General features: G+C 38.7%; 1 protein-coding gene across 1 annotated transcript in view; it reads left to right on the top strand.

Moving 5' to 3' along the window:
- Window positions 1–13,188, top strand: part of LOC112867579 (uncharacterized) — a 208,164-nt gene that overhangs the window by 169,417 nt on the left and 25,559 nt on the right. The window contains exons 9-10 of the mRNA XM_086715140.1: window positions 6,347–6,406; window positions 8,024–8,134. Of these exons, the coding sequence (XP_086571266.1) occupies window positions 6,347–6,406; window positions 8,024–8,134 (171 nt within the window). The remainder of the gene's footprint in view (window positions 1–6,346; window positions 6,407–8,023; window positions 8,135–13,188) is intronic.

Genomic DNA, 13,188 nt, shown 5'->3' with positions numbered 1-13,188 from the left:
GCCAATAATATCTCTTAAAGAATGTGTACCTTTCATCTGTCTCCTGGAGATATGAGTTTGAAAGACCAAAGGGGTACTTCTGACCTATGGCAGTGGCCTCCTGCCTTACCTTCTTTCAGGGAGAAGAGATTTTCCTGAGTTCTGTAAGTCAATGAGCCAATAGAGATTAGAGGGGCTCAGTGGAAAGGCAGCCTTGTGACCTGTTGGAGGGACTCTGGGGCATGTTCTTGGTCATGGCCCTACTGAAAGGAACTGGCCCTTCTACTTATCCCACAGATAGGCCATCACAGACCCTAAATGTGGAATATGAGAGTGTAAGTAACTGAATTGACCCATCAATTGCTGGGCTTTCATTTGTTAAAGTAGAGAGGGGCAAAGCTGGGCACTGTTCTCTGAAATGAGATGTCATGTCCCTTACAGAGCATGTTGAGGAATTCTATTAGGGTACCAGGTAACTTTACCTTGCCTGTAATACTAACCTCACTGAGTTGCCATATGTGGATCTGCAGGACAATCAGTATTTGTTTAGTTGTGTCCGTGTTGGTAGATGTCATCAATAGAGTGGAAGTCTATTGATTTCTCTGAGAGTGGGACTTTTTCATGTCATCATTTGTGTGTTGATGGCAGATATTCAGAGAATTTTGACAGCCTTTTGGAAGTACAGTAGTGGCATATGACAACCCAATCCCCAAAGGCTACTGATTATGATCTTCCACAATAAAGGGATGCTAAAAAGGGCATTCATAATAGCAATTGCTGCATCCAAGTTCCCTCAAATTTGGACATAGACTGTAGCACTGTCACAATGTAAATACCATAGTTGTTCTGCATAAATCAGTTGAGTCTCTATACACCCAAAGTTGTGAGCACAGATTGACTGAATTATTAGATAGTTAAATAGTCTCATGGAGAATTTTCATTTCATTCAGCTCAGCAATTAGGGCAGCTATATTTTTTTTTCATCCTCAGGCAGGTGTTTTGGGAGACAAAGGCACTAGAAACTGGTAATTGGATAGGTTCAGTCTTCCACATGCTAACTAAAATGGACTTAACTGCAACAATTTCCATCAGGGCTGAGGAATTGGTACAAAGCGGGACTTCACATTGACAATTCATCTATAAGTAATATGTATACTAATTGGACCATTACAATGGAAGTTTGCAGTGATCTAAAGGGAAATATCCATAGTTGGATCTAGGTAAGGGTCCCATTGACAATGACCTCAAACCCAATGGTATTGTTACCCACATCTCTTACCCTTACCCAGTGAACATTGTGTGTTTTCCCTACATCTTGGTATCAGGAGTTGTGAAGATCATAGTCAAAAACATCAGTATCCAAAGGCCCAAGAAACACCATTCTTTCCTACCTTCCCATTAAATTCTGACCATAGCATAGGTCTTCCACTGATGGTGGAGGGACCTGGTCTAATGCATAGTCTTGTTCATTTCTAAAAACAAAGGGTTCTTGATAAAGGTTGATAGGCTCTCAGATTCATATCAAGATTCAGTGGAAAGAGCTGAGCAGTAGAACTTGTATTAGTCATAGGGGCCATCAGCATATGGACCCTAATTCACTTGCCTTTTGGGTACATCACTGCCTAGTATCAGGCCATTAGTGCCTTGGTACAGAATCCATCAACTTACTTTCTTGACACTCCATTATTGGATATCCACTCATAGATCTCTTTGAGAAGGACTTGACCTGGATTGTCCAGAAATGGGTGACTGATTACCATTTTATATTGTTTTCACTATTGGTCAATCATTGCTACCTTAGCAGTAGCTGCTATTTTTATGTAATAATTTGTCACTTAATATTCAGATTATATGGTACCCAATGACCTGATCTTATGAAGAAATTTAATAGAGCTTGCTATTTTGTGAGGGTGGCATGAGTTAATTAAGAAATCTGGGTCTATTTAAAAATCTTACCATGTTATTATACATGGAAAACCCGATAGACTCCACCAAAAGTCTGCTAGAACTGATACATGAATTCAGCAAAGTCACAGGATACAAAATTAAAGTACAGAAATCAGTTGCATTCTTATAAACTAATAATGTAGCAACAGGAAGACAATGAAACTGATCCCACTCACAATTACATCAAGAATTATAAAATACCTAGGAATAAACCTAACCAAAGATGTAAAAGATCTGTATGCTGAAAACTGTAGAAAGCTTATGAAGGAAATTGAAGAAGATACAAAGAAATGGAAAAACATTTCATGCTCATGGATTGGAAGAATAAATATTGTTAAAATGTCAATACTACCCAAAGCAATCTACACATTTAATGCAATCCCAGTCAAAACTGCACCAACATTCTTCTCAAAGCTAGAGCAAGCAATCCTAAAATTCATATGGAACCACAAAAGACCCCAAATAGCGGGGACCAAAGTGGGACACATCACAATCCCAGACTTTAGCCTCTACTACAAAGCTGTGATCATCAAGACAGCATGGTATTGGCACAAAAACAGACACATGGACCAATGGAATAATAGAGACTCCAGAATTGGAACCACAAAATTATGGCCAACTAATCTTTGACAAAGCAGGAAAGAATATCCAATGGAAAAAAGACAGTCTTTAAAAAATGTTGCTGGGAGGACTGGACAGCACATGCAGAAGAATGAACCTAGAATGACCACTTTCTTACACCATTCACAAAAATAAACTCAAAATGGATAAAGGACCTGAATGTGAAACAGAAAACCATCAAATCCCTAAAGGAAAAAGCGGGAAAAAAATCTCTCTGACCTCAGCTGCAGCAATTTCTTACTTGACACATTTCCAAAGGCAAGGGAATTAAAAGCAAAAATGAACTATTGGTACCTCATGAAAGTAAAAAGCTTCTGCACTGAAAAGGAAACCATCAACAGAACTAAAAGGCAACTGATGGAATGGGAAAAGATATTTGCAAATGACATATCATACAAAGGGCTAATATCCAAAATCTATAAAGAACTCACCAAACTCCACACCCGAAAAACAAATAATCCAGTGAAGAAATGGGCAGAAGACATGAATAGACACTTCTCTAAAGAAGACATCCATATGGCCAACAGGCAAATGAAAAGATGCTCAACGTTACTCCTCATCAGGGAAATACAAATCAAAACCACATTCAGATATCACCTCACGCCAGTCAGAGTGGCTAAAATGAACAAATCAGGAGACTATAGATGCTGCCGAGGATGTGGAGAAATGTGAACCCTCTTGCACTGTTGGTGGGAATGCAATCTGGTACGGCCACTCTGGAAAACAGTGTGGAGGTTCCCCCCCCAAATTAAAAATAGATCTACCCTATGACCCAGCAATAGCACTGCTAGGAATTTACCCAAGGGATGCAGGAGTGCTGATGCATAGGGGACCTTGTACCCCAATGTTTATAGCAGCACTTTCAACAATGGCCAAATTATGGAAAGAGCCTAAATGTCCATCAACTTATGAATGGATAAAGAAATTGTGGTTTATATATACAATGGAATACTATGTGGCAATGAGAAAGAATGAAATATGTCCTTTTGTAGCAACATAGATGGAACTGGAGAGTGTTATGCTAAGTGAAATAAGTCATAGAGAGAAAGACAGATACCATATGTTTTCACTCTTATGTGGATCTTGAGAAACTTAACAGAAGACCATGGGGGAGGGGAAGGAAAAAAAAAAGAGAGAGAGAGGGACCCAAACCACAAGAGACTCTTAAAAACTGAGAATAAACTGAGGGTTGGGGGGGGGGAGGGTGGGAGGGAGGGGAAAGTGGGTGATGGTCATTGAGGAGGGCACCTTTTGGGATGAGCACTGGGTGTTGTATGGAAACCAATTTAACAATAAATTTCATAATAAAAAATATATAAAATAGTACGGCTTCAAAAAAAATAAAAATTTAAAAAATTAAAAAAATAAAAATATTATCATGTACTGTCTTCACTTCATTAGGACCACTAGTGTGGCTTAAAGGGACACTGTCACTTATGTAATGGTGATCCAAACATTGTTTTGGTGGCAGGGAGCTCATCACAGGTGGGCCATCCTTTGAGAACCAAAACAGTAACTAGTCTCAGATGTTTTCTCTTTTCATCCTCCATTTAGTGTCACCTCTTCAGTCAATACAGCTACCGTCAAGGCTTTCTGAAGATGGTATTCTGTAGTGAGATGCCCAAATATGCCCTTTTCCTTCGCTAAGTTTAACAAGATTATTTCCTTTACTATGGAGGCAAAGAAAGCAGGTCTCTAAGATCTTTTTTGTTACTGGAGAAAGTGATACCATGGCGCTTATTCTTTTTCATTAAAGCACAAGTCTTAATCATTCACTATGTGGTATGCTGTTCCAGGAGCATGCTTAGAGCTAACAATAGTTATTGGGTGCAACTTAGAATGCAGGGTCTCCAGTAACTTTAGGTCCCATCATTGGTGAATCATAAGCAGTAGCCACAAATTGCTTCCATAGTTCTCTAAAAGGTTGCCTGGTGAATCTCTAATTTTATCCAGCAGGTGTCTTGGCCAATGAATCAAGGTCTAAAAATAGAGAACTTTGTTCCCCCTCAAAACTGTAAAGCTTATGTGAAAACCAAAATCACATTCTCCTAGAGCACCCCACATGGTTTGCTAGGACTGTCCAAAACATACTGACCTGACTGCCAAAATGCCCCAGGCAGCTCTCAGACTCTTCTAATGACCTCATAGAACCCCACTACCCCACCCCAGAACGTCCCACAAATTCACTAGCATCTTCCAAAGTGTGCCTTCCTTAAAGGCATTGGATTTCATTGACCTTGCCTGCACTACAGTTTGTCTGAGAGATATGCCAGTTTTTGAGTTGGCCCATTAAAATAAAAAGTAAAATGAAAGTAACAATTAAAAGTAACAAATAAAAAGGCTTTATTCACTTAATGCAATAGTATCAAGAAGAGTCTAAACAGGAAAGGGCCCCAGCTACACCGGTGTTCTGTTTCCTCTCTTGGAGCAGCAGTGGATGAATATTAGATGCATCAGTCCAACTGCTATGAGATATAGGGGAGGATCAACGCACAGCTGAAGGATCCCCAAACAAAAGTCTCTTGCTATTTTATGGATCCTGTGTTCTTGGGAGGTAGTGGTGGCAGGGGTAGGAGTAGAAAAGTCCTGACTAAAGTGGAACTGAGAAAAATTTCTTCAAGTGCCCCTCAGTGAGGTGGTGTACACAGAGGGAGTGCCTAAACAATACTTCAGTCAAGCCCCTCTTCCCCAGCACCATAAGGAAGCCTCCAATTAGAAGCCACTAGAGTAAGAATGCACTATGTATTGACAAGAGCATGGGAGAAGAAGGGGTTGAGACCATGACTAGTTGTGTATCAAGTCTTTTGTGGATTGAGAAGCTTCTTTTTCCCATGCCTTTATAACTATCTATGTTTGTGTCTGAAACATCACACATAAGATCTGGCCTAGAATTAGATTCCTTGGGTGTATTCACATATACTTATATGTACATGTATATATTCATACTCATATGCCTATATACATATACATGTGCATGTAAACCTGCATAAACATATTTAGAATTCATGATGAATCTTGGAAACCTTCAATTCTAATCTATCCCCTCAGGGCTTTGTCTTGCCTTCCTCCATTTCATGTGTGTGTCCTTTCTTCTGCTTTGTAAATCTTGACTCTGAATAACATAACACATTTACTCGTTTGCTTCTTAATTTTCAATTTTGCTTCAAAATTGCTTCTATTGTTGATAGCATTGCTGTAAACATTGGGGTGTATCTGTCCCTTCGAATTAGCATTTTGTATCCTTTGAATAAATTCCTAGTAGTGCAATTACTGGGTCATAGGATAGTTCTCTTTTTAATTTTTTGAGGAATCTTTATACTGTTTTCTGGAATGGCTGCACCAATTTTCATTCCCACCAACAGTGCAAGAGGGTTCCCCTTTCTCCGTATCCTCACCAACATCTGTTGTTTCCTGAGTTGTTAATTTTAGCCATTCTGACAGGTGTGAGGTGATACCTCAGTGTGGTTTTGATTTGTATTTCCCTGATGTTGAGGGATGCTGAATATCTTTTCATGTGTCCGTTAGGTATCTGGATGTCTTTTTTGGAAAATTGTCTATTCATGTCTTTTGCACATTTCTTAACTGGGTTATTTGCTTTTTGTGTGTTCAGTTTGATAAGTTCTTTACAGACTAGACTTTGGATACTAAATCTTTATCCAATATGTCATTTTCAATATCTTGTCACATTCTGTTGGTTGCCTTTTAGTTTTGTTGGTTGTTTCCTTTGCTGTGAACAAGATTTTTAACTTGATGAGGTCCCAATAGTTCATTTTTGCTTTTGTTTTCCTTGCCTCCGGAGACATATCTGGGAAGAAGTTGCTGTGGCCGAGGTCAAAGAGGTTACCACCTGTTTTCTCCTGTAAGATTTTGATGGTTTCCTATATCACATTTAGATCTTTCATCCATTTTGAATCCATTTTGAATTATTTTTGTTATGGTGTAAGAAATTGTTCCAGTTTTCATTCTTTTTGCATGTCGCTGTCCAGTTTTCCCAGTAACATTTGCTGAAGAGACTTTCTTTTTTCCATTGGATAGTCTTTCTTGCTTTGGAAATATTAGTTGACCATACATCTGTGTGTCCAGTTGTGGGTTTTATATCCTGTTCCACTGATCTATTTTTGTGTCTGTTTTTGTGTCAGTGCCATACTGTATTGATGATACAGCTTTGTGACACAACTTGAAGTCAGGAATTGTGATGCCTCCAGCTTTAGTTTTCTTTTTTGACATTACTTTGGCTATTCAGGGTCTTTTATAGTTTCATACAAATTTTAGAATTGTTTATTCTAGCTCTGTGAAGAATGCTGTCATTACTTTGATAGGAATTACATTGAATGTGTATATTGATTTGCATAGAATAAAAATTTTAACAATGTTTGTTTTTCCAATCCATAAGCATGGAATGTTTTTCCATTTTTTTGTGTCTTCTTCAATTTCTTTCATAAGTTTTTATAGTTTTCAGAGTATATATCTTTTACATCTTGGTTAGGTTTATTCCTAGGTATCTTACAGTTTTTGGTGCAATTGTAAATGGGATTGATTCCTTGATTTCTCTTTCTGCTGCTTCATTATCAGTATATAGAAATGTAATCAATTTCTGTACATTGATTTTATATCCTTTGACTTTGCTGAATTCATGTATCAGTTCTAGCAGTTTCTTGGTGGAGTCTTTATGGTTTTCCATGTAGAGTATCATGGCATCTGACAGGAGTGAAAGTCTGACTTCTTGCTTGCCAATGTATGCCTTTCATTTCTTTTTGTTGTCTGATTGCTGAGTCTAGGACTTCAAATAGTATGTTGAACAACAGTGGTGAGAGTGGACATCCCTCTCATGTTCCTGACCTCAGGGGGAAAGCTCTCAGTTTTTCCGCATTGAGGATGATATTTGCTGTGGGTCTTTGGAATACAGCTTTATGATGTTGAGGTATGTTCCCTCTATCCCTACTTTCTTGAGGGTTTTTATCCAGAAAGGATGCTGTATTTTGTCAAATGCTTTTTCTGCATCTACTGAGTGGCTCATATATTTCTTATCCCTTCTTTAAAAAATTTTTTGTAATGTTTACTTATTTTTGAGAGAGACAGAGACAGAACGTGAGGGGGTTAGGGACAGAGAGAGAGGGAGACACAGAAACTGAAGCAGGCTCCAGGCTCTGAGCTGTCAGCACAGCCTGACGCAGGTCTCAAACTCACGAGCTGTGAGATCATGACCTGAGCTGAAGTTGGATGCTCAACCGACTGAGCCACCCAGGAGCTCCTATCCTTTCTTTTATTAATGTGGTTTATCATGTTGATTGATTTGTGAATATTGAACCAGTTCAACAGCACAGTTTTCATTTAAAATCTAGCATTATGGAAATTTAATTATAACTTTCTAAAAATGAGAAATAATGCTGATGCACACTTGTTATAAATTTAAAACCTAGGGATTTCACATTGTATCTTTTTTTTCATTTAGTTGACTAAATGATTCTTTATGTAGTTCAGGATGAAGTACCAGATGAAAATAATTTACCTGAGCATCAAGACTCAATGTCAGAATCAGAAATTGAAGTGGAGAAACAAAGAAGCCACAAAGGAGAAAGACCTAGTAGTAAGTATAATATTACAAATAATCTTGTTTTAAATTAAACTCATTAGATGGGGCACCAGGATGGCTCAGTGATTAAGCAGCTGATTCTTGATTTTCAGCTTGGGTCATGATCCCAGGGTCATGGAATCAAGCCCTGCACTGGGCTCTGTACTGACCATGGAGCCTGCTTGAAGTTTTTCTCTCAGTCTCCCTCTGACCCTCTCCTGTTTGTGCATTTGCGCTCTCCTCTCTCTCTCTCTCTCTCTCTCTCTCTCTCTCTCTCTCTCTCTCCCCCTCTCCCTCTCCCTCTCCCTCTCTCTCAATAAAAATAAATAACCTCATTATAACATCTTTTTATTTTGGCTCATGAATTTATACTTGGACATATATTTTATAGAAATGTTACACTTTGACTAAAATATGAATACCCTAAGATAACTAGAGAAAAAAAGTGAAAATATTGATACCCTTTGGTTGGAATCTATAGTCTTACGATCATTTTATAGCCATAAGACTAGCACTCATAATTTACCAGGGCCCCAAAACAGGTGAATAATTATTTCTTCAAAGTAATGTGCCTTTCAGCCAACTCCAGGTAATTACGGATACAAAAGCCCAATGGATGCCTCTGACCTGTAGCAGTGGCCTTCTGCCATAGGGTCCAATTGGCATACAGATATTTCTGAGATCTATAATTCAAATACGAAATAGAGATCAAAAGAGCATTGGGGGTGGGGAGCCAGGAGGTCTGTTGGAGGGCCTTTAGGACATCCTATTGTTGTATTCTCACTAAAAATAAGTAACATTTCTGGTAATCTCAAAGATGGTATCATCAAGGATTTCACACAGGGAAAATGAGAATGTAATAGTCATGAGTCCCACTAGTTGCTGGGCCTCTTTTTATTTATTGGAGTTGAGTGAGCCAAAACTTGGCAATCTTTTCCTCAGGAATGAGAGATCATGTCCTTTAGAAATCATGTCCGGGATTTCACTAGGGTGCCAGGTAAATGTACCTTTTCTGTACTAATAGTCTAGCCAAGAGCTACGAGTGGGTCAAGAGGGCATCTAGTACTTCTTGGGTGGCGTCCTTATCTGGGGCCATTCAACTAAAAACTAGTCCTCCCTCTTAGGGCACCTGGGTGGCTCAGTCGGTTCAGCTTCCGATTTTGGCTCAGGTCATGATCTCACGGTTTGTGAGTTTGAGCCCCGCATCAGGGTCTGTGCTTGGAGCCTGGAGCCTGCTTTGGATTTTGTGTCTTCTTCTCTCTCTTGCGCTTGTGCTCTCTCTATTTCTCATAAATAAATAAATATATTTTAAAAAACACTAGTCTTCCCTCTGGAGCAGGACATTTACAAGTCATGACCTATTTATATACACAATGGAGTACTATGTGGCAATGAGAAAGAAGGAAATATGGCCCTTTGTAGCAACGTGGATGGAACTGGAGAGTGTTATGCTAAGTGAAATAAGCCATACAGAGAAAGACAGATACCATATGGTTTCACTCTTATGTGGATCCTGAGAAACTTAACAGAAACCCATGGGGGAGGGGAAGGGAAAAAAAAAAAGAGGTTAGAGTGGGAGAGAGCCAAAGCATGAGACTCTTAAAAACTGAGAACAAACTGAGGGTTGATGGGGGGTGGGAAGGAGGGGTGGGTGGGTGATGGGTATTAAGGAGGGCACCTTTTGGGATGAGCACTGGGTGTTGTATGGAAACCAATTTGACAATAAACTTCATATATTGAAAAAAAAAGAAGTCATGACCTATTCATTGGTTACAGAAATTGGAGCAATTTGGTAGTCATGTGAAGGACATTAATGGTATATTGCAACTCATTCCACATAAGGTTAAATTGACACTGATCATTTGCATGAAGCAGGATACAGCTGAGGCCATTGGATATGTCATTAGTTGCATATCAAATTCCTTCAGTTTGGAAAAGACTGTATGACAGTTACAATTTCAGGTACCCCCAGTACTCAGGGCTGTACTATAGTACTTACCTGAAAAAATTAATCAAGTCACTATGCACCCAAAGCCATGTGAAAGGGCAACTTAGCTATTAAAATTGGAAATAGTCTTATGGGGGAATTTTTGCTTCATTAGGCTCAGGAATGAGAGTATTTCTTTTTCTTCCCAGGAGTTTATTTTTGGAGACACAGGTACTAGGTGATATTTAGTTTGGAGGTTTGCAGTCTTCTACATGCCCCACTCAAATGGCCCTAAATATAGCAGTTCCTATCAGGGCTTGGGGATGAATGTGAATGGGGTTGCACATAGAAAATACTTTTGTTGTATTATAAATTTAGTAGTGGGGGCTATAAAAATGCAGTTTTATGGTAGACTGAAGGGATACATTCATAGTAGTGTTTGACCAAGTGTCACCTTGGTGATAGCCTCAGATGAGAAATCAGAGAATATTATCTGTTTCCCCTAGTTTCTGGTTTCAGAGGTTATGGAGATCATGGTCATCTACATACCAGTATCCTAATGGCCCTAGACATGAATTTTCTCCCCAACCCCCCTTTTGAATTCTGACCTTGGCATACATCCTCAGATCACCACTGGTGACATAAGAATATTCACCCAACACTTCCCTAATTTCTGTTTTTTTGAAAGCTAAGAGGTCTGAGTAAAAGTGGTACATAGTTCTTTGATTCTTCTCAATATCACTTGGAGAAGCAAAGGGAAGAACACTTGTATTGGTCAAGGGTCATCATAATTTAGACTTTAGTGGTGAGGTGCATTGGGAGCCATGGCCTACTACCTGGTCTAGAAATCTTTGGTGGAGAGTCCATCAGTGTTTTCCTTGAGACCCCATTATTGAGTAACTAGACCTAGGGATTTCTTTAGAAAAAACCCTTACCAGATGGTTCAGGAGTGGGTACCCAATTTCCATTTTTAGGTCTCTCTGTTCACTGGCTCAACAGTAAAATCTTGTTTGTAGCTACTTTTTCCATTTTTGAAAACTCGTTAGTTAAGATCTGGATTGTGCCATGAACCAAATGACATAGCCTTCTAAGGAAGTTTAATTGAAGTAGGTAACTAGTGAAGATGGCCTGGACCAAACTAGAAATTGCAGTCTAGTTGAAAATCGTATCATTACTGTCCTCACTCCATCTGCTACCCTAGATACCACTAGGGGGCCTCACAAAGCCATTAGAGCCTCTGTAAGAAATGATCCAAATATGTTTTTCAGTGGCAGGGAACTCATAATGGTATGTCAGAATAGTACCCAGCTAAGGAAAGAGAATGGTGTCAGATGTTCATGTCTTTAATCCCCTTTTCCTCTCTTTGGGCAATATGGGCACTATTGTTAAGGCTCTCTGAAGAAGGGGTTCTACAATATCAAGCCCTACAGTGTGCCCCTCTCCCTCATGAAGTTTAACAAGATTTACCTTCTTCTTCATGAATGCAAACTACCCAAATTTCCAGATCTCTTTAAGTTGCTGGGCAAAGCAATCCTTGTACTCTACATTCTTTTTCATGAATATATGAGTCTCTGTAACTCACTGCATCTTAGGTTGTCCATTATATCTGGGGGCATTCTAGAGCTAACAGTAATCCCTGAATGTAACTCAGTATGCCGTGTCTCCAATATTTTTTTACCCATGTGTAGCCACAAAACTGCTTCTTTAGTTTTCTTAGAGCCTATCTGCTGTGTCTCTCATTGGAATCATTGGGCATCTTGGTAGCTGAATCAGAGGCTAAAGAAAAAAACAGTTGTTCTCCTACAGAACTGAAAAGCTTGTGTGAACAATACAGTAGCACTCTAGAGAACCCCATGGTATCTTCTTATACTTTGTGAGACACATTTGCCTAGCTGTCCTGGCATAGCTCTCTTGCAAATAATCCAGTAGTACCCTTCCCCTTATCATATCCTTCAGACTCATAGCACCTCCTAAAGTGTTCCTTCCAGGAAGGTATTTTGCTTCACTGACCACACATTCATTGTGGCAATTTGCTACACAGAGATGCAGTTTTTGAATTGACCTATTACGATAACAAGATTACAGTAACAATTAACCTTTATTCACCTACTACCATATGCCATGGCTATAGTCTAGACAAGGGAGAGCACCAGCTCCACTAAAGTTCTGTTTTATGCCATGGAAGAGCACCAGAGAAGGGTCAAATGCATTAGTGCATACTGAGATGGGGGATGGTCTCACAGCTGAAGAAACCCCAACCTAATTTCTCCTACCATTTTATGGATCCCTGGGCTGGGGTAGCTGATATCTGAACAATATCAACACATTTACTCATTTGTTCAATCTTGCAATGCTTTTCAAATGGTCTCAGAATAGCTTAGCATATACCAATGGAAAAATAAACCAGCCAAAAATATTTCATGATTTGTTTGTGGTCGACTTTCCCCTCCCTATCCCAAATCTCATGTACAAGAGTAAGGGTTTGTGTTAAATATTGTATTGATGAATTGGTGCTTTTATTTTTCCTTCAGCAGTTTAATCTGACTTAATTTGCTTTCAGTTTACATTTCACCTTCTTACCCTTATTGATTTCATTTCATGTTGAAATATGTAGAACATTAAACCTACTTCAGAAGTTAAAAATATACAAAAGGTATGCTCAAACAAATGCCAGTTCCCCTGCTATTTTGTAGGTAACCATTACCTTGTTTTCAGATATATTTACTATGTTTCCTTCTTCCATACCCAAGGTAGCACATAAGTTTTTCCCTTTTCAGTTTTTTTAATATAACATTATTCCTAGAAATCCACTTGAGTGGAATCAGTTTATAGAGATCTGTTTCATTCATATTATAGCTGTATGTACAGTTTTTGTACCACATTATTTACCATAATTGATACATTAGAGTGTAGTGTATACCTTAGTTTAACCAATCTGCTTGTAAATTTGTGTGGTTGTGAATATTTGCAAATTGCAAGTGTTCTGTAGTGAATAACCATGTACATATACAGTTTCTTTTAGTTATATGAGTATGTATTAATTTAAAGTATAAATAACCCAAGAAAACTAGAGACTATATATAGTATAACATTATATTTAAAACATTATAATGGAGATGTTAGTGATACAGCTTCAACACAT

This window comes from Puma concolor, chromosome B4, assembly GCF_028749965.1.
Source record: "Puma concolor isolate L17-30 chromosome B4, mPumCon1.1.hap2, whole genome shotgun sequence".
In the NCBI taxonomy this organism is placed as follows: Eukaryota; Metazoa; Chordata; class Mammalia; order Carnivora; family Felidae; genus Puma; species Puma concolor.
This window is presented reverse-complemented; position numbering and strand designations above follow the sequence as displayed.